Source organism: Capra hircus, chromosome 11 (genome assembly GCF_001704415.2).
Source record: "Capra hircus breed San Clemente chromosome 11, ASM170441v1, whole genome shotgun sequence".
NCBI lineage: Eukaryota > Metazoa > Chordata > Mammalia > Artiodactyla > Bovidae > Capra > Capra hircus.
The window spans coordinates 72112937-72139102 of record NC_030818.1 but is presented as its reverse complement, the minus strand read 5'-3'; the positions used below and the strand labels follow the sequence as shown (position 1 = coordinate 72139102).

The following is a 26166-nucleotide window of genomic DNA, read 5'->3' as shown; positions in this document are numbered from 1 at the left end:
CGCGCTTGGTAAGGGGTGACCCAACCCGCTATCTGCCCTGGCCCCGCCCCTCACGCTCCCGGCCCCGCCCCTCACGCCGCTAGCTGCTTGCGCCGCCGCAGTCTGCCGCCGCCCAGAGCGCCTGGGCTCCTGCGCGGTTTACACAGCGCTTGGCTCTAGACAGCGGCGCGGCGAGCCACGTGGATCGATTCCGGGCGCGCAGTCATCTGGTGGTTCTAGCATCGACCCGGGCTTGCTGCGCTTTCCCTCTTCTCTGTGATCACCCCCGCCTCTGAGCTCCGTTCCCATGGCCGCCCTGGTGTTGGAGGACGGGTCGGTCCTGCGGGGCCAGCCCTTTGGGGCCGCTGTGTCGACTGCCGGGGAAGTGGGTAAGCAAGTCCGGGCTGGCTGCCGACCTCATCTGTCTCTCTGATGCCCCTCTCTGCCCAGCTTGCTCTGCTCAGACCCCGCCATTTTCCCGCCTGCACACCCCCTCCCCCGCCATTCCCTAGCCCGCGCCCCCCACCCCCCGCCCGCCTCCGTATCCATACGGCCCAGGGGCATTCTCAGCGCTCCGGGCAGTGCTCCGAAGGATGCCCTGCCTAAGCCCCAGCTCTGCCTCTTTCTTGCAGTGTTTCAAACCGGTATGGTCGGCTACCCCGAGGCCCTGACTGACCCTTCCTACAAAGCACAGATCTTAGTGCTGACATACCCTCTGATCGGTAACTACGGCATCCCCCCAGATGAAGTGGATGAGTTCGGGCTCAGCAAGGTAGCCAGCACCAATGCTTGTTCTACATTCCTTTTCGAATCAGTAGCTATTAACTGTTAGTGAAGACACTGCCATTCCGCTAGTCATTCTAGAGAAAGCTGATACACACTGAAGTGATAGACAGGCCCTGTGCGCGGCTTGTTAGGTGCCTTGAGAGGCACAAAGTGCTGGACCAAGCCAAAGAATCTGAGCTCCGATAAGATTTTTGTCATAAAGCTTAACTGCTTTAAGAGTGTATAGATTAATGGGAAAGAGATTGGAATACAGTGTCATACCCTTCTCAATGGTAGTAAGTCCTAGTTTCCCTACCAAATCAATTAAGCTGATTATCATCTAAACCTGCTTTACTTACCTTGCCTCATTTTTTACCACTGTTCAGTAGAGTTTTTAACATGTAGATAAGAAAACAGTTTCCTTCTCAAGTGAAGTTTTTCCTATTCCTCCTCTGGAATTTGGAAACTAAGTTGCCCTCTGAGAGTTCAAGTGAAAAAACAAATCAACACGTGCATCATAGTCACCATAGCCTCAGTGCAGTATTCCTCAAAACTCATTTTATTCTGATACTAGGCTTACTGAGCCTTTAATTCTTCATATGCTTTCACCACTCACCCTGACACTTGGGAGAAGAAACTCTAGGTAAAAGACATGCCTGTTATTCTGGAAAGAACCACTCCTCATCACGACCTACAAATTCACTGTGTTCTAGTTTATAATGCATTATCTTGGTTAATTTACCTCAGTCTTCAGCTTTGTCAACTCTAGATACAATGTCAAAGTTGAGTTTATACACTTGGAAAATTGAGGCCCTGACAGAACCAAGATGAGTAAAGCCTCCAGGAGCCCCCAGCCCACCACTGATGCTTTTGCAGCATATATGCCATGAATGTATGTCCAAGTGCAAATTCGACCATCTAGCCATGGAGGGTTCTACCAGACTAGCCTTCGCATCCCTAAAGAACAGTCTCAACATTCGTCTTTCTTAAACCTTCTACCACTAAGCAGATGTAATTTAAATATGCTACTTCCTCCGCAATAAACAGCCTGTTTCTCTACTTAGTTATTATAAGCTATGGAGGGGGTGTAATAATCATTCCTAGTATTGTACCCTGAGCCTTTATTTTTATTGAGTTAAGGTACTATGCCCCTGCCTGTTCTGTACTGTTTTACTCTGAGAATATGATCTTGTTATCTACACTACCTTAATATTCTACTTCCCTGAGTAGTAAATTAACATCCTGAAAATAAGACCTTGTCTATTCGTGCTCATGCTTGCCTCCCAGCATCTATTATACCTGGCATGAAATGGGCCCTCTGTAAACTTCATTGACTACTATCATATGTCAGATATCTTGCTCTTGAGTTCAGAGATCTCTGATGAAGACAAATGAACACATTTGTAATACAATGTAAATAGCAAGACAAGTGGAAGTAAAAGTGAACTTAGATGAGTTCTAAGAAGGAGGCACAGCTGCCATGGGTGAGAATGGGGGTGACATCATGGAAAAGGAGATAAAAGAAAAGGGAGGGAAAAGGAAAATGTCCTTTCAGTTATCACTGTCATATCAGTGCCATCAGGCACCCCAGCCCTATGTGTTGAGTGTTTCACGTGGGAGGCAGCATTGCTGATAAAAGGCAGAAGCATGAGGTGCTTGGCTTGTTAAAGGAATGACAGGTCATGCACTGTGGCTGAAGTACAGGGTCCATGGCCCTCCAGTGGGAAAAGATGGCTCGGGGAGGTATGTGGCCCTGGGCTCCTCACCGTCTCCTCCTTCCACCGACAGTGGTTTGAATCCTCGGGGATCCATGTGGCAGGACTGGTGGTGGGAGAGTGCTGTCCCACACCCAGCCACTGGAGTGCCAGCTGCACCCTGCACGAGTGGCTGCAACAGCATGGCATACCTGGCCTGCAAGGTATGGTGCAAGCATTGCCGTGTCTGGATGGAACATAGGTACCTGGGGAGAAAGAATTAAGAGAGGTTCTCTGTGGACCCTTGGGACTTGAGTCCAGGGTTGTGATAGAATGTACCTGATTCAACTGGGGGAACGAACTGAGCTCTCACTCAGATGGGAAATTTCAAGCGTGCAAAAGGAAAGAATAGGATAATGAATCCCCAGTTTCATCAACTCAGGGCTAAACTAATTTCATCATCACTACTACAACTTCCAGATTATTTTGGAGCAAATCTCAGACATAATATTGTTTCATCTACTGAGAGTTCAGTATCTATGAAAAAGAACCCCTGTAAAAACATGATGACAATAACACTACCATACCTTTAAAAAATTAACTAATTCCTTAATATCAAATATCCAGGGAGTGTTTAAAATTTTTCCAGTTTTCTAATTAAAAAAAAAAAAACCTGTTTGATAATATTCCTGTATTGTCATTTAGCATGTTCTTTTGTCCCTTGGTATTACTTTCTGTAAACAGATCTGGGATGGTGGTTCAGTTCAAATGTGATACTTGGAGGCAAGATTACTTCATGGTGGGGTCGTTCTGGAAGGGCAGCCCAGGATTTTGATGCCCAGAGGACAGCTGTGGGTGACTCGGGCTCTAGAATCGAAGTCTTAACTTCCTGCATGACTACACTGAGGGAGTGATCTCTCAGAGTCTGTTGTTTCCACAGGAGTGGACACTCGGGAGCTGACTAAGAAGCTGCGAGAGCAAGGGTCTCTGCTGGGCAAGTTGGTCCAGGATGGGACAGAACCTTCAACCCTGCCCTTCTTGGACCCCAATGCCCGCCCCCTGGTACCGGAGGTCTCCACTAAGGTACAGAGATAGAGTGGGAGAGTGTTTCATGCTAAGCACAGTAGTTAATACTGTGTCAAGACTGCTTGTGAACACTTGAGGGAGAACTGGAAAAGGCCTCCAGAATACAGGTTTTGTGCAGATTATACCTACTATTCACAGCTGTCAACCATTTACTCCTCAGGTTCCACGGGTATTCAATGCAGGGGGAACCCCTCGGATCCTTGCTTTGGACTGTGGCCTCAAGTATAATCAGGTCCGATGCTTGTGCCAGCGTGGGGCAGAGGTCACTGTGGTACCCTGGGACCACGCGTTAGACAGTCAAGGTGAGTAGCTTGGGTCTGTACAAGGCCTCAGGCAAGCAGCATGTGTGGAAGATCTGGTCCTCCGTCCAGCTGCTGAAGGTCAATGTGAGTTGCAGAGAAGAAGGGGGAGAAAAGGGCTTTTGCTCTAATGGTGTGTCTCTCTAGTTGAATTATAGATTTTGATATTATCTTTTCTGCCCACTCCAGAGTATGAGGGTCTCTTCCTGAGTAATGGCCCTGGTGACCCCGCCTCCTATCCCAGCTTGGTATCCACACTGAGCCGTGTTTTATCTGAACCAAACCCCCGACCTGTCTTCGGGATCTGTCTGGGACACCAGCTGTTGGCCTTAGCCATTGGGGCCAAGACTTACAAGATGAGGTGGGGGCACAAGGGGTGGGGAGTCTTGGGAATGAGAATAGAATAGATTTGATGTTTATTAGTGTTGAAATTGGACTGGGGGCTGGTGAGAATCCTGAGATCAGCCAGAGCTGGGTTTGGTGCAGGAGTGAATTGAGGGTGAAGAGGGGCCTGTGACTCAGGATGTTTCTGCCTCCAGATATGGGAACCGAGGCCATAACCAGCCATGCTTGCTGGTGGGCTCCGGGCGCTGCTTTCTAACATCCCAGAACCATGGATTTGCTGTGGAAACAGACTCACTGCCAGCAAGCTGGCTTCCTCTCTTCACCAATGCCAATGATCACTCCAACGAAGGCATCATACATGAGAGCCTGCCCTTCTTCAGGTGAGCCTACGTGGTTCTGGCACAATACCTGGATCTCTGCAGCTCTGAAGCCCACTGAGACTTAAAGATCAAAAAAGAAATCACAGCAGTGGGCCCCAGTCAGCCTTCCCACTACCCGCCTTTGAGACCGCCAGTGACAATGGCAGTTTTCACGATCCCCTCTCTTCACCAGTGTCCAGTTTCACCCAGAGCATCAAGCTGGCCCTTCAGATATGGAACTTCTTTTTGACATTTTTCTGGAAACTGTGAAAGAAGCTGCAGCTGGGAACCCTGGGGGCCAGACAGGTAAGCACTTGAGTAGATCTAGGTTGGGGATCTAAGAACAGGCTCCAGGGTAGGCATAAGATGAAAGAGCCTCGGGAAACTGAGAGGAGTTTGGGAGGTCAGGCAGGAGGGGTGGGAAGGCAACCAAGCCAAAGTGATTCATTCATGCTTCTTCCATTCAAAGGAACTCCAGAGTCAAGTCCGGGTTTATGGTCCTGCCTCTGCCACTCATCAGAGGCGTGACTTGTTCTGGTTTCTTCCGTAAAGTGAGGGTTAATCTAGATGATCTCGTTCAACTCTAATGTACTGTCTTTCTTTGCCTCCAAAGTTCGAGAGCGGCTGGCTGAGCGCCTGTGTCTCCCTGGGATTCCCACCCCAGGCTCTGGGCTTACAGCACCACGAAAGGTTCTGATTCTGGGCTCAGGGGGCCTCTCCATCGGCCAGGCTGGCGAGTTTGACTACTCAGGCTCTCAGGTAAAGTGTGTCCATTGCTTCCCCTCTGGGCGTGTGGCCCTCAGGATGAATAGGGCTTAGGCATGAACACTGGTTGTAGGGAAGAAGTGACCCAAGCGAACTGGGGAATACACAGAAAGGTGAGAAGTCAGTTATTAGGGACTGAGAGTCCAGGAAAGGGAGAAGAGGAAGATAAATGCTGGTCTAAGACCAAAAATCTTGCTTCTCTAGTCGAGGCTGATATGCCATCTTTATCCCCCTAGGCGATCAAGGCCCTGAAGGAGGAAAACATTCAGACATTGCTGATCAACCCTAACATCGCTACCGTGCAGACCTCACAGGGGCTGGCGGACAAGGTCTATTTCCTCCCCATAACACCTCACTACGTAACCCAGGTATGACTCAGGCGAGGCTGGACTGCAGAGAGGACCCACATGGGCCAGGCGATCCTGTGCCAATTCTGTGATCTGCTACCTAACCCCAGGGTCTCAATGCCTGTTACTCCTCCCTCCTCCCCCAGGTGATACGTAATGAGCGCCCAGATGGTGTGTTACTGACTTTTGGGGGCCAAACAGCTCTGAACTGTGGTGTGGAGCTGACCAAGGCTGGGGTACTCGCTCGGTACGGAGTCCGGGTCCTGGGCACACCTGTGGAGACCATTGAGTTGACTGAGGATCGGCGTGCCTTCGCCTCCAGGATGGCAGAGATCGGAGAGCACGTAGCCCCCAGCGAGGCAGCGAATTCTCTTGAGCAGGTTCAAGGGCTGGTGGGGGTAGACAGGTGGCGTTTCCTTCACAGCATATTTTCTCTGGGCCCAGGAGCCCTCTGCACAACACGCAGTCAAGACCTAATCTGTTTGTTCATCTGTGCTCATTGCAGGCCCAGGCAGCAGCTGAGAGACTGGGGTACCCTGTGCTGGTGCGCGCAGCCTACGCCTTGGGTGGCCTGGGTTCTGGCTTTGCCTCTAACAAAGAGGAGTTGTCTGCTCTCGTGGCTCCAGCTTTTGCCCATACCAGCCAAGTGCTGGTAGACAAGTCCCTGAAAGGATGGAAGGAGATTGAGTATGAGGTGGTGAGAGACGCCTATGGCAACTGTGTCACGGTGAGTGATGGAAGAGGGGCAGTTGTGCAAGGCAGCGTGAGCTGTTGTAAGAGCCCGGGCAGGGCTGAGATCTTTGAGAGTTCAGTGTCCTCACACCCAGGATGGGTGCATCTCCAGAGGCAATAGGACCCTGGGATGCAGCCTCCTGCCCCTCCTCACTCCCTATGGCGGTGACCTCATGGTCACCTTCACAGGTGTGTAATATGGAGAACCTAGACCCACTGGGTATCCACACCGGGGAGTCCATCGTGGTGGCTCCAAGCCAGACGCTAAATGACAGGGAGTACCAGCTACTGAGGCAGACGGCCATCAAGGTGACTCAGCACCTCGGAATCGTCGGGGAGTGCAATGTGCAGTACGCCCTGAACCCTGAGTCTGAGCAGGTGAGACTCCAGGCCGTGGGGCTGATACTCTAGCTGCTGGAGCACCGTCTTTAATTTGGGGGCCTCTAGGCCAAGGAGCCTTTTAACCCTCCAGACCCTGGAGCAGAAGCTAGCATTATTTTTGATAGGATTGGGGCTTTATCGTCCTGCCTTTCTAAGGCCTCTCCTTTCTGAGGCCTTCTAGGCCAGTTATTTAGTCTCTGTTTTCTCTCTTTGCAGTACTACATCATTGAAGTGAATGCCAGGCTCTCTCGCAGCTCTGCGCTAGCCAGTAAGGCCACCGGCTACCCACTGGCCTATGTGGCAGCCAAGCTGGCTTTGGGCATCCCTCTGCCTGAACTCAGGTACAAGGATTGGGAAGAGATGGGGTAGGGGTGGGGGTGAGATCGTGGGAGCTGGGGAAAAAAAAAAGTTTATGGGATGAGGGATAGGAAAAGGACATTGGCCTGGGTGTGGGTGGGAGAGCAGTATCTGCAGGCTCACCATTTAGCTCCTGCTCTGTCCTCCTGGCAACCCCACCTGACGGCTCCCAGGAACTCGGTGACAGGGGGAACGGCAGCCTTTGAACCCAGTCTGGATTACTGCGTGGTGAAGATTCCTCGCTGGGACCTCAGCAAGTTCCTCCGCGTCAGCACAAAGATTGGGAGCTGCATGAAGAGCGTGGGTGAGAGACACATCCCAAGAGACCCCTCCCCAGATCACCTCACGGGGTCCCACACGTCCGAAGGACTTAGAATGTCATAGAGTCAGCTCCCTGGCGTGTCCTTTCAGCTCTTGTATGAGCAGCTTGTTGTGAGCGGTTTCTCAGAACTAATAGGGACATTTCCAACTAAGATAGTGGTTCTCCCCAGGGGTGAGGATCCAAGGCATCTGGAAATCCATATACACACTGCCTCCACTCCCCAGATGGCATGTCAGAAATCTTGGAATGGGGTGATAACCATCAGATTCTCATCTCTTGTGTCACAAATGAGTAAGCAGGTACCCACAGAAGGAGAGTGTGTGGCTGAGTAGAGGGCAGAGCCGAGAGCTGAAAACTGGATCTGTTGCTAGCTGCACATTCCTCTGTTACACTGTGTTACCTGTCATGGGTGAGACCAGTTCCATGAAACTCCACCCACAGTGTTTCATAGCATTTTGCCTTTGGCCTCATCCCCAGGCTGTTAATGCCAGTGACAATTTGTTCTCCATGCTTGTTTAAATACCAATGTTTCAAGGAAATAACTGCTGTTTACTATGATCTCTTCTAAGGCCAAGTCAGCACAGTGGCAGCCATGCCCAGTGTATCTCCTCTGGGCACTTCCTGCCATGGTCACTAAATTAAAATTAAAAAAAAAAAAATAATTAATTGATCTGGTGCTGCATGCTAGTTGCAGCATGCAGGGTCTTTCTTTAGTTGTAGCATGCAAAGTTTTTGTTGTATCACATGGGATCTCTAGTTCCCTGACCAGGGATCAAACCAAGGCCCTCTGCATTAGGAGCATGGAGTCTTAACTACTGGACCACTGGGGAAGTCCCTCAAATGTTTTTCAATACAATGTTTAAGATCAGAGCAGGATGTAAGAGAAATTTCATAGAAACAGAGACAATTAGTAATGAATGGGTATGATGGTCAGCTTTTAGGCAGTGTTAAGAATGCTGTAATTGAATTAGTATGCTTCCTTACAGTGACCCTTTCTTTAAGTTTCCTTAGTTTGTCCTCCGCAACATTTCTACTAAAACAAGCATGTGCACATACCAAGCTGCCACCAGCCAAGGATAATAGCTTTTTACTGTGCTCCAAATTTCCATTAACAGCAATAGTAGCCTTTAAACTTGTAAGTCTAAGCTCAGATATTACTTGATTTTTAGAAATCTTACAAGACTGCCAAGTTGTTCCTTCTGGAGATGAATTTCTGTTATGTGAAAATTATAATAAACATGGGAATGAAGCCATAAATTGTAGCTAAGAGAAGTGGATTGAAAATAGGACAATCAAAGATTGATTCCTAGATGAGAGATTTAAGTATTTTACATCTGAGTATTCTTAGAATTTGATGTTCTTTGGCAACTTTTTGTAACTCTTATTATACAAGTAAGATGCCTGAATCATTGAGAAATTAGAAAAGGTAGTTTTACCAAAGAAGAGTAATCACCTATAATCTTATCACACAGACATTAATTTGGGGATTTATATGATTCTGGGATTTTTCTAGGCTTGCATGTGAGTGCATTGGGTTTCTCTTTTATCCAGCATAAAAACTTTTATAATATAACCACATTTCAAAGACATTGAACAAAATCACTCATCCTCTTCCTTAACACTACAAGTACCATCTTGATGTTTTTGAAAATTTTCTTAAAGAAACAAATATTAGAATTGTAAATAGAAAACTACATTTGGTAAGAGATATTTGAAGACTCTAGGGTAAATTGTCAGAGGACATGAGCAGACTTCACTGATGAGGAAGTCAATAAGCAGGCCTGGGTGTAGGGGGGAAGTTTCCTCTTAGTAGTAGTTAGAAGAAATCTAGTTAAACTGAGAGAATTATTTTTACTTGTTGGCAAAAGTTGTTTTAAATGATTATACACACTTCTTAAAAGATTAGTTAAATGTATATTGGTGGCCAAAAGCTTTGTTCAGGTTTTTCATAACAGCTTATAGAAAAAGCTAAATGAACATTTTGGCCAACCCAATACTTTGTATTATAAAGCACAGACTCCTACAAAGCAATTAATACTTATCAAGGGCCAGAAAACATACCTTGCCTATTGCCTATGCACTTCTGAAAATATATCCTCAGGGGATAAACTAAATCCCAGATAGCATTACCATCTTGTTTACAGTGATGAACACTTCAAAGCTAAATGTCCTTCAGTGAGTGAGCAGTCACTTTATGGTAAATCACACAAGAGTTAAACTGCTGGTAACAAAGGAAAGGAAAGTGAAGTCGCTCAGTTGTGTCCAACTGTTTGCGACCCCATGGACTGTAGCCTACCAGGCTCCTCTGTCCATGGAATTTTCCAGGCAATAGTACTGGAGCAGATTGCCATTTCCTTCTCCAGGGGAATCTTCCTGACCCAGGGATCGAACCCAGGTCTCCTGCATTGTAGACAGACGCTTTACTGTCACACACTAATGTGGGAAAAGCTTACAGTGAGGGGAAAAGCAGGATAAATGTTTATGTAAACTATAATCTTGTATAAACATTTGGAAGAAGTACTGTAGAGTGATAGTTGGAAATATGATTAACCCTGAGTGAATTCAAAGAATAATGGGATCATCTTACTACCCAGACTTTTAAAAAGTTTTAAAGGATCAGCCAGATTACATCATCACAATATGAATAAAGGAAACCAAATAAATGGATAACCATCAGTGATGGGGCCTCTGTGATCGTTCCAATGTCCACATGAAAATGGTAGGGAGAAAAAGCTGCAAGTGTAGGAGTCTCAATGAAACAACATAAATCCACCACTGTGGGCTTGAGAACCTCCCAGAGATTTGACGGTAGACTGCCCACATTCTGGGCATCACCAGTGCCCCCGGCCCTCAATCCTCACATCATATTCCTCCAGGTGAAGTCATGGGCATTGGGCGTTCTTTTGAGGAGGCCTTCCAGAAGGCTCTGCGCATGGTGGATGAGAACTGCGTGGGTTTTGATCACACGGTCAAGCCTGTCAGTGATATGGTAAGTGGCTCCCCTACCCGTGACAGCACTCTCAAAATGTACCCTGCTTCTTTGTGTCCCCAGCCCCCAAGCTTGTTACCAGTAATACTAGTACCAGTCACTAGTGGACTTTGCTGTGTTTTCACTTTGCTGAGGATTCTGTGGTTTCATTTCTCTTTATTATGGGGATGTATCATTAGACTTGTTTCTATAGGTGAGGAAACTGAAGCTTAGCTTGTCTGCCCTCTCCCCATTAGGAGTTGGAGACTCCAACAGACAAGCGCATCTTCGTGGTGGCAGCAGCCCTGTGGGCTGGCTACTCAGTGGATCGCCTGTATGAACTGACTCGCATCGACCGCTGGTTTTTGCACCGGATGAAGCGGATCATAACACACACCCAGCTGCTAGAGCAACACCGTGGACAACCTTTGCCCCCAGACCTGCTGCATCAGGCCAAGCGCCTTGGCTTCTCAGACAAGCAGATTGCCCTCGCGGTCCTCAGGTCAGGGATGGTGGGAGGACCTCAGGCTGAGAACCTGGGGCAGAGAACCTTTGTACTCCTGAGGGGCCCTCAGGAGGAAAAGTGTGTGTGTTGGGGTGGGGGGGTGTTGGAGGTTACTGCCCTTCTTCCCTGGGATTTTCCTCTCTGATCCCTCCCTTGGATCTCTGCCCTCTGCTGGAGCCATTCCCCACCCCCATGGTCTATATTTCTGACCCTTCTTTAGCACAGAGCTGGCTGTTCGCAAGCTGCGTCAGGAACTAGGGATCTGCCCAGCAGTGAAGCAGATTGACACAGTTGCCGCTGAGTGGCCGGCCCAGACAAATTACTTGTACCTGACGTACTGGGGCACCACCCATGACCTCAGCTTTCGAACACCTCACGTCCTGGTCCTTGGCTCTGGCGTCTACCGTATCGGCTCCAGCGTCGAGTTTGACTGGTGTGCCGTGGGCTGCATCCAGCAGCTGCGAAAGGTCTCCGAGCTCGTCTTTCTTATGGTTCTCTCTGCTGTACTGATCAGCCTCCGCAGCCATCTTCCCCCCATTCTCGATCCTAGCACTTTCTATTCATTGCTGCGCCTCACATCTGTCATAGGGCTTTAGTGGGGTTGGGGGTCCCTTAGGCCGTCCTGTGCCCTACATGTGGTTCCTCTACAGAACTCCGTGTCTACTTTTCCAGTACCTTCCCTCCCAAGGCAGGCGTCCTGTACAGCGATTTCAGAGACAGCCAAAGCAGTACTCTCTGAAGTAGGGACTTGGGCTTCCTATCCCTCCCCTCCTATTGCAGATGGGGTATAAGACCATCATGGTGAACTACAACCCAGAGACAGTCAGCACCGACTACGACATGTGTGACCGACTCTACTTCGATGAAATCTCTTTTGAGGTGAGACGGGTGAAGGCTGCCTGTGAGCCTGGGTGGCCCGTCAAGTAGGAGCGGCTGGCAAACCTCAGACTCTTTGGAACTTGTGAGGTTTGAGGGGGTTTGGGTGAAGGATGCAGGGTGGTGAGCAAGAAGGCTCAGGCCCTTGACCCTATCTGTTAACCACCACCTGTTTCTCCTCCTTTACTGCAGGTGGTGATGGACATCTATGAGCTGGAAAACCCTGAAGGTGTGATCCTGTCCATGGGCGGGCAGCTGCCCAACAACATGGCCATGGCTTTGCATCGGCAGCAGTGTCGGGTTCTGGGCACCTCCCCAGAAGCCATTGACTCAGCTGAGAACCGGTTTAAGTTCTCCCGGCTCCTGGACACCATTGGTATCAGCCAGCCTCAGTGGAGGGAGCTCAGTGACCTAGAGGTGGGCTGGGCCCTGGTGGGGGGCTGGAGGCCAGATGGCATCATGGGTGAGTGTGCACAACACAGCTAAGCTCCCTGTGCCCTTAGTCTGCTCGCCAGTTCTGCCAGACCGTGGGGTACCCCTGTGTCGTGCGCCCCTCCTATGTGCTGAGCGGTGCTGCTATGAACGTGGCCTACACCGATGGGGACTTGGAGCGCTTCTTGAGCAGTGCAGCAGCTGTCTCTAAGGAGCACCCCGTGGTCATCTCCAAGTTCATCCAGGAGGCCAAGGTGGGAGGCTGCAGATGAGTCTCTGAAGGCAGTCTTTCAGCCACAGAGGCGACTCCCCTGTCTCTGATCTGGGAAGGACGGGTTGTGCCAGGGCTTTTAAAGGCAGGGAAGCTTCCTGCAGGGGCAAGTGAGAGAAGGAAATGGCCCTTGCTGTTCACCACCTTGCCCTGTGCACCTTGCCCCACTAGGAGATTGACGTGGATGCTGTGGCTTGTGATGGTGTGGTAGCAGCTATCGCCATCTCTGAACATGTGGAGAACGCAGGTGTGCATTCAGGTGATGCCACACTGGTGACCCCACCTCAGGACATCACTGCCAAAACCCTGGAGCGGATCAAAGCCATTGTGCATGCCGTGGGCCAGGAGCTGCAGGTCACAGGACCCTTCAATCTGCAGCTCATTGCCAAGGTAGTAAGAGGGGGCTAAAGAAAGGGACCCAAGGGCTGTAGCACCTCTTTGTTCTGTGCTGGCCACTGTGCTGGGGCACCCTCACCGGGAGGAGAGCTATAGGGGCGGGGTCACATCTCAGGCCCGCAATGTTTGTGACAGTCAACCTGCCCCATGTCCTGGGTTGATGACCCACAGAACGATGAGTGAGGGGAAGACCTGATTCACTGGAGTGGTGTCACAAGCCCACTTGAAGAAGGCCTGATCAATCTCTGTCTGCCCAGGACGACCAGCTGAAAGTCATTGAATGCAACGTGCGTGTGTCTCGCTCCTTCCCCTTCGTCTCCAAGACACTGGGTGTGGACCTAGTAGCCCTGGCAACACGGGTCATCATGGGGGAAGAAGTGGAGCCTGTGGGACTCATGACTGGCTCTGGAGTTGTGGGGGTGAAGGTAAGGAGGATTGAAGCCCCAGGTTAGTGGTCAGCAGGGAGGCAGATAGCAGGAGGGAGTTCACCTGCTGCCCAAGCTATGTGCCCATTGACGAATAAAGTGAGCACCTCCTGTGGGCAAGGCCTTGCTGGGTGGTCAGGGAATAAGATGGCCCTCCTCCCTGAGGAGTGTCCACTCTAGTGATGGGAGGCAAGAGAAGTTGGTTCCCAAACAGCTTGCTTCTAGGATAGCATGTGATAAACTTGCAGAGTAGAGACCGAAGCGAAATGCTCACGGAGGTGCCACTTCCACAGAGGGTGACCCGGGAAGGTTCAAGAAGAGAGGTGGTGTTTGCACTGAGCCTTGGAGTATAGTCAAGGTTTGAGATTTGCTGAGCTTGTTGAGGAAGTGTTCCAAGGCTAGGGAGTAGCCTCATGGAGGCCAAGGGAAGCACAAGCCTGTTTGGGAAGTAGCCAGTGATTGGTGGGTTCATGTAGGGCAGCACGGGGAAGGCTCACCCCGTCTGGAGAAGGCCAAGAGAGGGGATCATTGTCACCCCTCCTGGTGCAGGGATGTGGGCCGCTCTCACTTCCTGCTCCCTCAGGTGCCCCAGTTCTCATTCTCCCGCCTGGCGGGGGCTGACGTGGTGCTGGGTGTGGAGATGACCAGTACTGGGGAAGTGGCTGGCTTTGGGGAGAGCCGCTGCGAAGCCTACCTCAAGGCCATGCTCAGTACTGGTTTTAAGATCCCCAAGAAGAACATCTTGCTGACCATTGGCAGCTATAAGGTAAGAACCCACGTGGTGGATGGTGGGGTGGAGGGAGGGGTGGAGGGTAGGGTGGGCCCTGAAGAGGTGGGGGTGGGTACAGATGGCCACTGCTCCCTGGGCCAGGGCTAACTTCGAAGAGGACAGGAGAAACAACCTCATCCTCCCTTCTTCAGAACAAAAGTGAGTTGCTCCCAACTGTGAGGCTGCTGGAGAGCCTGGGCTACAGCCTCTACGCCAGCCTGGGCACTGCTGACTTCTACACAGAGCATGGCGTCAAGGTATGGGGTGACCCCCCACTGCCCGCCCGCTGAGATGTGAGAACACCCGGATTCTCTTCCTGTTTCCCTGCTTTCCATGTCATTGTACGAATCATCTGTTCCATGTAGAACAGTAGAGTATACAGAAAAGGAGAGAAAAAAATCCCTCGTGATCTTTCCACCACTGTTAACATTCTGGCATATTTCCTTCCATGATTTCCTCTGTGTATTGTGTGAGCTCCATACTGCAGAATCCTTGGTAACCATAGTGTAAAGATTTTCTGGTCAAGAAAAATGCTTTGCCTGCAGTAAAGTGAAGTGGCTTGGTCCCCCTCCTGTGGGTCTTCAGTTTCTTCCTCGGCTCCTAGGCCACCTCCCCCTCCCTTCACGCTGGCCTCTTGGCCCCCTGCCAGGCTCAGGTTGCTCCAGTCTTGTCTCTGGGCTCCAGGTGACGGCTGTGGACTGGCATTTTGAAGAGGCAGTGGATGGAGAGTGCCCACCACAGCGAAGCATTTTGGAGCAGCTCGCTGAGAAAAACTTTGAGCTCGTGATTAACCTGTCCATGCGTGGGGCCGGGGGCCGGCGTCTTTCTTCCTTCGTCACCAAGGGCTACCGCACGCGGCGCCTTGCCGCTGACTTCTCCGTACCCCTCATCATTGACATCAAGTGCACCAAACTGTTTGTGGAGGTAACTGAGACCCCAGGCACCGGGACTGGGGCAGCTAGTGTCAGCAAGAGAGGAGGCAGAAGTGAGCATGCTCTGGGGCTGGGAAATCTCTGCATGGAGCGGCCTCGCTAGCCATAAAGCTTTGTGGCTGCAAAGAGAGAGGATGGATGTAGAGAGGCAGAAGCCTGGTTTATGGGAAAACCCAGGCCCCATCTGCAGATCCCAGGCTGCCCTTTGATCTTTGCTGACCCTGATATTCCCCCTGCAGGCGCTGGGACAGATCGGGCCAGCCCCTCCTCTGAAGGCGCATGTTGACTGCATGACCTCCCAGAAGCTCGTGCGGCTGCCTGGTAAGCGCATCTCGGGAGAGAACCTGGCTCCTGTACATCAGTAGGGGCTGCGGTGAAGGATGGCCGTGGGGCCCACTCGGCCCTGGACTGTTCAGAGTGGGAAGGGCCCAGAAGCTTCCTCACTCTGAGCTCTTTATTCTCCATCCACGATGCCCCTGACTGAGAGCTTCACCACCTCTCACTGGTGTCAGTCACTGCTTATTTTCCTACCTTGATGCCCTTGAGTCTCTGACTCTCCCTCCAACCTGCTGCCTGTGTGTTCTCCCAGGATTGATCGACGTCCATGTGCACCTGCGGGAACCAGGGGGGACACACAAGGAGGACTTTGCCTCAGGCACAGCTGCTGCCCTGGCTGGGGGCGTCACCATGGTGTGTGCTATGCCTAATACCCGGCCCCCCATCACCGACGCCCCTGCCCTGGCCCTGGCGCAGAAGGTGAGCCCCGGTTCTCCTGCTTCCTGGTGACCCACATCCCCCACCTGTCTCCCCCACCTCCCTCTACGCTGCTCCCTCTACCCCTCCCCAGGGGCCAGGCCACGTGAGCCAGGCTGGCACAGGTGCCGATGGGCCCTATCTCGAATGTATTCCTTCCAGCTGGCAGAGGCTGGCGCCCGCTGTGACTATGCCTTATTCCTCGGAGCCTCGTCGGAAAATGCAGGGACCCTGGGCACCGTGGCTGGGTCTGCGGCGGGGCTGAAGCTCTACCTCAACGAGACCTTCTCTGAACTGCGGCTGGACAGTGTGGCCCAGTGGATGGAGGTAGGGGGGTGGGTGGGGGCGGGGCCAGCCAGCCAGTGCCCCTGGTTTGAGGGCCCCCTCATGACAGGCTGGAGGCAGTGTGAGTTGGGAGCCCCGCAAGGGCTCGGGCGCTGCAGGGTCCCGGAACCTTCCTCCTTTCCCCAGCACTTCGAGACATGGCCATCCCACCTCCCCATCGTGGCCCACGCCGAGCGGCAGAGTGTCGCAGCCGTCCTCATGGTGGCCCAGCTGGCCCAGCGCTCTGTGCACATCTGTCACGTGGCACGGAAGGAGGAGGTGAGAGCCCCAGGGGCGCCCCTGTGGCTTTCCCAGTGACTCCAGGTGATCAGGATGGTCCTTGGGGGCAGGGGCGGCTCAGCACGCCTGCCCTGTGACTTTCCAGGAGGGTAGGTTGGCTGTGGGGACTGTGCAGGTCAGGGCCTCGAGGGACAACCCCCACCTCGAGGTCTCCCCACTGTCCCCCAGATCCTGCTGATTAAAGCGGCAAAGGCACGGGGGCTGCCGGTGACCTGTGAGGTGGCACCCCACCATCTGTTCCTGAGCCGTGATGACCTGGAACGTCTGGGGCCCGGGAAGGGGGAGGTTCGGCCCGAGCTTGGCTCCCGGGAGGATGTGGAAGCCCTGTGGGAGAACATGGCCGTCATCGACTGCTTTGCCTCCGACCACGGTGAGAAGGCCCAGGACGTGCCCCACATCTGGGCTAGGACCTTGGGCTCCATGAGGCCTGGGCTTGGTCTGGGTGGGACTCCAACCAAGTTCCTGGTCTATCATAGGCGCTTGATAGGTATTTACTGAGAGAATGAATGAGCAAATGAGGAAACAGTAAATGAGAAAATCTGGGTGGAAGGTATGGGCCCTGAAGAAGGCAGCAGTCCCAGCTTCCCTGTTTTCGGATTCCCAGGAAAAGCTAGAGTTGGGGTTGGTAGTGAGGCCTTTCTTGGTGGTGTGTGTGACTCCCCAGCGTGGAGGCCACTGTCCTGAGGGTGGTGCTCTCTCCCCCAGCCCCCCACACCGTGGAGGAGAAGTGTGGGCCCCGGCCTCCCCCCGGCTTCCCAGGGCTGGAGACCATGCTGCCCCTGCTGCTGACGGCAGTGAGCGAGGGCCGGCTCAGCCTGGACGACGTGCTGCAGCGACTACACCACAACCCTCGGCGCATCTTCCACCTGCCCCCCCAGGAGGACACCTACGTGGAGGTGTGGGGTGGGGCTGGGAGTGGGCAGGCTCTTCCTGACCCCCCTCAGGAGGACATCTATGTGGAAGGGTGGGGCTGGGGGTGGGCAGGCTCTTCCTGACCCCCCTCAGGAGGACATCTATGTGGAAGGGTGGGGCCAGGAGCGGGTTGGCCTCTGCAGTCCTGGGAGAGGGTGCATGTGGCGCCCGTGCCCAGCATGACCCATGACTCTGGCAGGTGGATCTGGAGCACGAGTGGACAGTCCCTAGCCACATGCCCTTCTCCAAGGCCCACTGGACACCCTTTGAAGGGCAGAAAGTGAAGGGCACCATCCGCCGTGTGGTCCTGCGCGGGGAGGTGGCCTATATTGACGGGCAGGTACGTGTGTGGCCCAGGCCTGGGCTGTCAAGACCTGCTGGGTGCCGTTCTCTTCCCACCCCAGCAGTTCTGCATGGTCCCACTACCCCTCCAAGCACAGGTCCCCAGGGCATCTTTTCTGCTTGCCAGCTTCCACCTCTTGACTGCCTGGCTCACTTGCCCTCCCTGCCTTCTGTCCACAGGTGCTGGTGCCACCGGGCTACGGACAGGACGTCCGCAAGTGGCCCCAGGGCGCTGTTCCACAGCTCACGCCCTCGGCCCCGGCTGCCAGTGAGCTAACCACGGTAATTTTCAGGGCTGGGGGGCTGGCATGGGGGTGTAGTCAGGAGCAGGTATAAACAGCACAAACATTTTAATTGGTGGGTCAGGGGCAATGGAAGGTTCGTCACTTAACAGTTAAAATCCTCACCACCTACCCTGTCTACTGCAAATTAACTCAATTTAGGAGGCTTCCCGTGGGAAACATTAATCCATTAACCCAACCAGAGAGAAATCTCTAAGAAGCCAGTGGGCCGCCCCTGCTGGGGGCAGCCCAGTGGGAGAGCAGGTTGAGGGGCGTGATGGAGTGGACAGGAAGCAGTTTGGCTTTTCCTGAGGGACTGAACTTGAGGAAGATCACGTCACTACCTGATGTTGTCTCTCCAGACCCCGGAGAGGCCCCGCCGGAGCGGCCCAGCACTCCCTGATGGCCGCTTCCACCTGCCTCCCCGGATCCACCGAGCCTCCGACCCAGGTTTGCCAGGTAAGAGAAAGATCCTGTGATCGGAGGGTGGGGCCGCCTGGACCTAGACACATGTAGGGACAGGCTCCTCTTCCCTGCAGTGTCCCAGGTGGCCCAAGTTTGGGGGCTCTGTGGCCTCAGAGCTATTCCAGTCCCGCTGTCCACTTCCCTTGTCCTTCCTACCGCCCCAGTCCTTATCTAACCCCCTGTTCCCCCCGTGCCTAAATCAGCCCACCCAGCGTGAGGTAGGCATCCCCCAGCCTCTTCTCACAGGCCCTTTTTTGTTGTGGGCAGCTGTGTTCCTCCGCCCGGGAGCTGGGACCCCATGGGGCAGCAGAGCGTGGGGTAAAATCCAGGTTGTTGGTTGCTGTGGGCCTGGCTGCCCCCCTTGCCTAGGATCCCTTTGCCAGCTGGGAGGGTCCTGGGAGGGCACCGCTGATCACACCCAACAGCCCCTGTGTGAAATCATGGGTCCGTGCCCAGAGCTGCCACCCCTGCCCTCAGCTAACCTACTGTCGCTACTATGGTGTGAGTTGGTTTAACACAGACACTGTGATCCGGAGTCCCAGGAAGCTGGGGCTCTTCACACACCCCAGCTGCAGGTTTACATCTGTCCTGTTGCCCTGTTTGTAGCTGAGGAGCCAAAGGAGAAGACCTCCCGGAAGGCAGCTGAGCCAGGTAAGAGACTGTCCTGAGCACACGCTCGCTCACCTTTGGGGACCTCTCTGAGCTGGCCTGGGTAGGAGGAACCCTCTGACCAGCCTCTTCTGCCACGCCCCTCACTCTGCAGAGCTGATGGGAACCCTTGATGGCATCTGCTACCCTCCACCACCAGTACCTAGACAGGCGTCACCCCAGAACCTGGGGACCCCTGGCCTGCTGCACCCCCAGACCTCACCCCTGCTGCACTCACTAGTGGGCCAACATATCCTGTCCGTCCAGCAGTTCACCAAGGATCAGGTGCCTGGGGGAGGGAGGAGGGGGCCACCCAGAGCTGTGAGGATCTGGAGAGCTGGGGCCAGGAGCCCTGGAGGCCACACCCTTTCCAGCTGACTCGGGATCTTTCTCAGATGTCTCACCTGTTCAACGTGGCACACACGCTGCGCATGATGGTACAGAAGGAGCGGAGCCTCGACATCCTCAAGGTCAGGGTCAGGGCTGTGGGCTAAGGATGCAGGCCCAGTGGGCAGGGTTCTGTAAGTAGTCAGAGGGGTCTTCCTCCCAGACCTTGGGTTCCCGCATGGTAGTCCACACCCTCCATCGGTAAGCCCTGCTCTGATGGTCCTGCCGCTCTAGGCTGCCTCCGTGGTGGCCCTCCTCTGATCAGTGTGCAGCTGACCTGCGAGCCCTGAGTGCCAGCACACAGGCCCAGCAACCCAGTCCCTTGGTGGATACTGATGTCTTCATGGGAGAGGACGGGGTATATCCTCTCCCAGAGAACAAACGTCTCATTCAGACGCTTAACAGTAGCTTTTTGGAGGCAGACCTTTAGCTCACAGGAACACACTGTTGGAGATGCCGGGGCTCCAGCGGGTCACGGGGAGGTTTGGGGGAAGGGTTTTCTCAGCACCCCTCTAGGACACATTGAGGAAGCAGGGAGCAGCCCCACATGCTCCCTGGGATGGACACAGCTACACACACACATGCATGCATCTTGCCTCCCAGGGGAAGGTGATGGCCTCCATGTTCTACGAGGTGAGCACACGGACCAGCAGCTCCTTTGCAGCAGCCATGGCCCGGCTCGGGGGCGCTGTGCTCAGCTTCTCCGAAGCCACGTCCTCTGTCCAGAAGGGCGAGTCCCTGGCTGACTCGGTGCAGACCATGAGCTGCTACGCCGATGTCGTCGTGCTGCGGCACCCCCAGCCCGGGGCAGTGGAGGTGAGGCCGGCCTCTGCTCCAGGGCGAGATCGATTGGGCAGGGCCTGCAGACACTGCCTGTAACTGTAGGTCTCAGGTGGGGCCAGATGGGTGAGGGGACTCAGGAGAAGTGGGACTGCGGCAGGGAGTGGGGGTCCCTGAGACTCAGAAGAAAGGATTCTTTCCTTGTCCCCGTGTCGCAGCTGGCAGCCAAGCACTGCCGGAGGCCAGTGATCAATGCAGGGGACGGGGTTGGAGAGCACCCTACCCAGGCCTTGCTGGACATCTTCACCATCCGGGAGGAGCTTGGGACGGTCAACGGCATGACGGTAAGGGTGCAGGCGGGGCTCAGAGGCCTGCCCTGGGACAGTCTGGAGAGGGAAGCAGGTGGGAAGCAGTTTCTGCATTTCAGAGCCTGTTGCATCAGGAGGCCTCCATTCTGGTCCTGAGGCTGAAAGCTTCAAAATGGGGGTAAGGGTGTGCTCAGTCTGGGGTCCTCCTGGTGATGGGCTGCCACCCACCCCCACCAACTCCCCGCCCAGATCACGATGGTGGGCGACCTGAAGCATGGCCGCACGGTGCATTCGCTGGCCTGCCTGCTCACCCAGTACCGTGTCAGCCTGCGCTACGTGGCACCGCCCAGCCTGCGCATGCCCCCTGACGTGCGGGCTTTTGTGGCCTCCCGTGGCACCAAGCAGGTCAGGCCCTGGGAGGCCTCCCGTGGTGGGGTGGGGAGGGACCTGTGTTGGGCAGTCAGTGCAGGCACTGCACTCACCCTGCCCGGGCCTCACTGTCTAGGAGGAATTTGAGAGCATCGAGGAGGCGTTGCCTGACACCGATGTACTCTACATGACGCGCATCCAGAAGGAGCGCTTTGGCTCCACCCAGGAATATGAAGCAGTGAGTGCGAAGCGGGGAGGAGCAGCCCGGGGTAGCTGCAGCATTCCAGACTCGCAGCCAGGAAGGCTGGGCCCCTCGGTTGTAATAACTGCCTCCGGGGACTGGTAGTGGGGGCCCAGGCCACATGGGCTCGTAGCCACTGCAGCCCTGAGGTGCTTACGGGACCCCTCCCTTCCCGCAGTGCTTCGGCCAGTTCATCCTCACTCCGCACATCATGACCCGGGCCAAGAAGAAGATGGTGGTGATGCACCCGATGCCCCGTGTCAATGAGATCAGGTGATGTGGCATCAAGATGGGGGCTGTGCTTGGGGGCATGGGGGCGGGGGCCTGCACTCAGTCCCGTTCAGGCTGTCTTGGGCCGGGCAGTAACTCTTCCTTATCTTGCAGCGTGGAGGTGGACTCAGACCCCCGAGCAGCCTACTTCCGCCAGGCAGAGAACGGCATGTACATCCGCATGGCTCTGCTGGCCACCGTGCTGGGCCGCTTCTAGGGCCCGACCCTCAGCCTCGGCTCAGGCCCAGCTGTGGGCATGGGATCTCGCACCCCCCACAGTGGCTGTACCCTTAGTAACTGCTCTGGGGCATCCAGATAGGCCTTGTGCTCAGATGCACACATGTGGGGACCACGCTTCAGACACTGGACTGGACTGGAGCCATCTAGCATGGAGGTGGGGCCGCAGGGGTGGGGCCCAGTCGGCTCATCTCCCTTCTTGCACCTCAAATCTGTATAGTTACTTTTTCACTGACTTAATAAAGCAGCTGAGCTGCCTCTGCTTCTTGCTTCCTTGAGTGTATCCTGGCTTTAGCAGAGGGTGCTAAGTCCAATAGGCAGAGCTTTCTTCTACAAAATGAGAAGAGTTTCTCAAATACAAGAGTACCTTGCTGGGCAAGCCCCTGTTCTGGCCAGGGGAGCAGGCAGGCCCCCATTTTCAGAGTGGTGGCCCTTGGAGGTTCTGGGCAGGAACACACCATTCTCTTGGTGCTGCTGAGGCCTGTGCTCCACTGAGGAGCACACTCCACTGATCCACGTCTGGCCCTCTTTCTTCCGTTCAGGTGCATGAGTCATGGGGAATGGAGGGCTGAGCATCTAGGCCCTGATGGTGAGGTTCATTCTCTAGGCCAGCGGTCCCCAACCTTCTTGGCACCAAGGACCACCGATTTCATGGAAGACAATTTTCCCATAGTTGGGGGGGTGGGGACAGTTTTAGGATGATTCAAGCATATTACATTTATTGTGTACTTTAATGCCACCAGTCAAGAAGGTACTGGTCCATGACCAGGAGTCTGGGAGCCCCTGCTGAAAGCCTTTATTCTCCTCTGCTCTGGTCAGTCTTCTCCTCAGGGGCTCAGGTGACCACTGCATCCTCAGAACCTCTGCCATCCCTGGGAGGAGCACCACACACACACCCCCAACCTCCAACCCTAGCCCGCCCCCACAGCCTACTCTCCCTGGGAGACCACCTTGCTGGATTTTTTAGGCTGGACTAGGTCAGGGATGCTGAAGCGCCCTTTGGCTGGGGAACCCTGGGCTGGGGGCGTGGGGAAGTGTGTGCACTGTTCCATTAACTTCAGTAGCATTAGAGAAATTTCTGGATCCAATAGGCTAACTTAGCACCCTCTGGGTACAAAGCACCATGTGCAGTGGGAGTATAAGGACAAACAAGGTAGTTATCACCCTCACCTTTGAGGCCTCTTAGATAGGGAGGTATCCAGTTACTTCTACAGATTGAATTGGCACATGATGGTCCAAACTGCTCTAATGTTCAGGAAGACCTTGCTTTGGGAAAAGAGCAGTTAGCAAGTTTCAGAGATGGGAAAAGGAGACAGAACTCATTTTTTGAAAACAGCATAAGGAGGAATTTTTCCACCTTCTCGTTTAATCCTGTGCTAAACTTCCAACCATTTACAGATGCAGACATGCTTAAAAAAGGTGGTTTGACCAAAGTCACATCACTTGTAGTCATATATCAGGACCACTTGACTTCAAACCCACTTTTCTAATAAAAAGGAAGAAGTTATTTCAGGCTTTCAGGGCATCCAAAGGCAATAGAAGAGACAAGTCATTCAAATCTAAGCTCCCAGAGAATAAGTCTAAGGCATGTGTGGCAAGCTGGTTCTCCGAAGAGAGATCAGCCCAGGTGTCCTGGAGTCAGAAAGGCCCACAGAGCTGGAGTTCAGGCTGGTTCCTGAGGAAGGGGCAAGCTTTGGCAGGGGGATGGGAGGAGGGTGAAGCATCTTAGTTTCTTGAATGTAGCAGTGGCGGTTCTGTGTCTGCAGCATGGTGAGAGAATGTACCTGGACACAGCAGAAGCTTTCTGCTCTGTACTGTCAAGAGTCGAGAGTCTGATGAGCCAGACTGAGAGGTTTGCAGGTAGATTACCACAGAAATAGGAGTTTACAGCCATGGGCACTGTTTGAAGAAGGATGGGACTGGCTATAACACCATCTGCTTGTCTGGGGCACTGAGCTGTCTCCAGTCCTCCTAATGTTAACCCTTCCCAGGCCCTTCAAAGTCCTGACCCTGATGAGTTCTCCCTGGGGTACCTGGAGGACCCGTTTGGTTGGAAAAGGAGAGTATCCGTTTTAGAATGCTTCTACTCCTTTCGAGAACTTCAGTTACCCTTCGTAGGCTATTCGAAGAAATCAGAGATTATTTTCCTAAGTACTGGGGACTCTGTAACACACAGATTCCCACAGGACTCAGTGCAGCTCACCCTCAGTAGAAGCAGTGTTTGCTGCCAAGCGGCACACACATTCCACTCAGCGCTAAGTGGTGGAGGTGTTCCGCCCCTCCCTTTGGCTCTCCTAATCATAACACAACTCGAAGCTGAATACACTTCTTTCCTCCTCCAACCAGAAAGGAGCTCTTATGACACTGGGAAGTAAAAAGAGGCTATCAGTAAGAAATGAGCCTGTTTCACGTCCATTAAGAAGCAACCTCGTGCTCCAGGTGGTTAGCATTAACCATATAAAGCTTTTAAAAAATTAAGTTTCCTAGTCTCCTTTCCCCCTGAGATTAAGTGATTTGATCTATTCCTTAAAAAAAAGAAATTAACACAGCTCTAGTTATGTGCCAAACACTATTCTAGCACTTTACAAATATTAACATTCTTTTTTACTTACACTTACTCTTGGATGAACTCTTTAAATACATAACCTCTGTGAAAAACAGGTCTAACTTAATGTATTCCCTTTTTTCCTTGCAAAATCATTTCCCCAAATTCTTCCCTATTGAGGATGAGATGGTTGGTTGGTATCACTGACTCAATGGACATGAGTTTGAGCAAACTCCTGGAGATGGTGAAGGACCCGGAAGCCTGGTGTGCTGCCGTCCATGGGGTCGCAAGCAGTCAGATACGACTTAGCTATGGAACAACAAAAAAATTGTGCTGCAAATTTGCCCTGCGGAGTCAGCCTGTAAGGCACGGGCTTGCTGAGCCAGGGATGGGGGCCTGCCTGGGGACTAAGAGGGCACTTTACTGGCTTTGTATTGACCGCACGCCCATTCCTTCCCCCTCCTTCCATCGATTGGTTCATTCCTTCCCAGCAGTTGTTGCTGAGAGTCTATGAGGTGCCAGGCCATGAGCTTGGTGCTAGGGAGACGAACACGAGGAAAGCAGTGCCTTCCCTCAGGGGTTGTTATCAATCTACCAGGCAACCTCAGCCCCTTGCCACTCTCTCAGAAATCCTGTGCAACCAGGTCCAGATCTCACCCTGTTCTGGTTCAGCAGGTGGGCGAGATGGAAGGGAGCCAGGAGGTGATCTCTGGGCAGACTCCAAGGTCAGGAAAAAGGCAAGTTTGCTGTTGTTAATGTCTGAAACCTGCTTCTTTTGGGAAGCTCTAGCTGTCTTTTATTTCATGGGTTGGATTCTCTTTTGTCCCTCCCTAGGCTTTTTGGCGACAGTCCTTTTAAAAGTTATAGCCTGTCTTGGTTGAGCCAAAGGGAATCAGAGAATGGAAATGGATGCTCTGACTGTTTGCATCAGAAAAAGTCAGGCAGTAAGCCCTGGGACCAGGTGTCATGAGCACGGTACCAGAGGAGAGAAGAAAACTCAAAAGGGGTGCACCTGGAGATCACCTACACAAAGCTTCCGTGTTCTAGTCCGGGAAGATTTTTTTTGTTTTTCTTTAAGAAAGGAAACCCATCCACACCCAAAGCCTGCAGTCTTCCTCAGGAGCATAGCTCTAGGCTAGGATGGCAGAGGCTGTTGCGCTTTTCTCCAATTGTGAGGAGAATTAACTTAGGAATTAACCATAAAATCTTCCAGAGGATTTGGGTTGTTGTTTGCTTGTTTTAATTTTATTTTTTTTAACTATTACCTTTGCTTCAGGGGCTTCCTGGGTAGCTCAAACCGTAAAGAATCTGTCTGCAATGCAGGACACCTGGATTCAGTCCCTGGGTCCAGAAGATCCCCTGGAGAAGGGCACGGCAACCCACTCCAATATTCTTGCCTGGAGAATTCCATGGACGGAGAAGCCTGGTGGGCTACAGTCCATGGACTCACAAAGAGCTGGACACCACTGAGTGACTAAAACACACACATTACCTTTGCTACAAATTAAGAAGTTTGCCTATAGCCTAAAATATACAGGATAGTCTCAAGGTTCTGATCTTTAAAGGTTTAACACTTTTCCATTCACACAGAGATAAAAAGTTGCAGAACAGAGAATAATATTTGTCTTGTTGGAGGTTTATAGGAACATTGTGACCAGACCTACCTAAACAGCTGCCAAGAACAAAAGATTCCAGCACCAACAAGTCTGTAACAACCAACCACGTGTCCTCCCCTTTTAGGACAGAAGCCTGAGGGACTTCTCTGGCAGTCTAGCGGTCAACACAAGGGATAGGCATGGGTCCTATCCCTTCAAGGACCTAAGACCCCACACCCCATGTGGCTCAGCCATAAACAGTAAACACAGCCACAATTCTAACTCCAGTGTGATTGTTCTTTGGGACACCAGTCCACCATCTTCTCAGTCTTATGACTTTCTGAATACAGTCGCTATTTCCTGACCCAACAATTCATTTCTCAGTTTTACTGGCCTGTTGTGCA

At 52.8% G+C, this 26166-nt stretch overlaps 1 protein-coding gene across 3 annotated transcripts; it reads left to right on the top strand.

The window, feature by feature from the left end:
* On the top strand, positions 23-21891 carry CAD (carbamoyl-phosphate synthetase 2, aspartate transcarbamylase, and dihydroorotase). Of its 3 annotated transcripts, XM_018055514.1 has the most exons (45): positions 23-368; positions 612-751; positions 2533-2662; positions 3379-3521; positions 3685-3826; positions 4013-4184; positions 4363-4548; positions 4721-4833; positions 5141-5286; positions 5529-5660; positions 5786-6019; positions 6145-6366; positions 6561-6749; positions 6969-7093; positions 7283-7413; positions 10308-10420; positions 10657-10901; positions 11125-11371; positions 11685-11783; positions 11973-12197; positions 12284-12466; positions 12655-12873; positions 13137-13304; positions 13888-14070; positions 14226-14330; positions 14758-14997; positions 15245-15326; positions 15595-15761; positions 15921-16085; positions 16230-16361; positions 16551-16752; positions 17088-17278; positions 17494-17634; positions 17817-17918; positions 18280-18376; positions 18650-18700; positions 18989-19033; positions 19146-19315; positions 19426-19500; positions 20021-20233; positions 20416-20541; positions 20755-20910; positions 21011-21112; positions 21294-21388; positions 21500-21891. In XM_018055514.1, exons 1-45 carry the CDS (start codon positions 287-289, stop codon positions 21600-21602), a joined length of 6729 nt encoding a protein of 2242 aa, XP_017911003.1. In that variant the 5' UTR covers positions 23-286; the 3' UTR covers positions 21603-21891. The 3 variants fall into 3 exon arrangements, 2 of the variants coding, with proteins under 2 accessions (XP_017911003.1, XP_017911004.1); XM_018055515.1 differs by lacking the exon at positions 18650-18700 and having other exon boundaries at positions 118-368; positions 21500-21880; XR_001918827.1 differs by lacking the exons at positions 20755-20910; positions 21011-21112; positions 21294-21388; positions 21500-21891 and having other exon boundaries at positions 18650-18711; positions 20416-20509.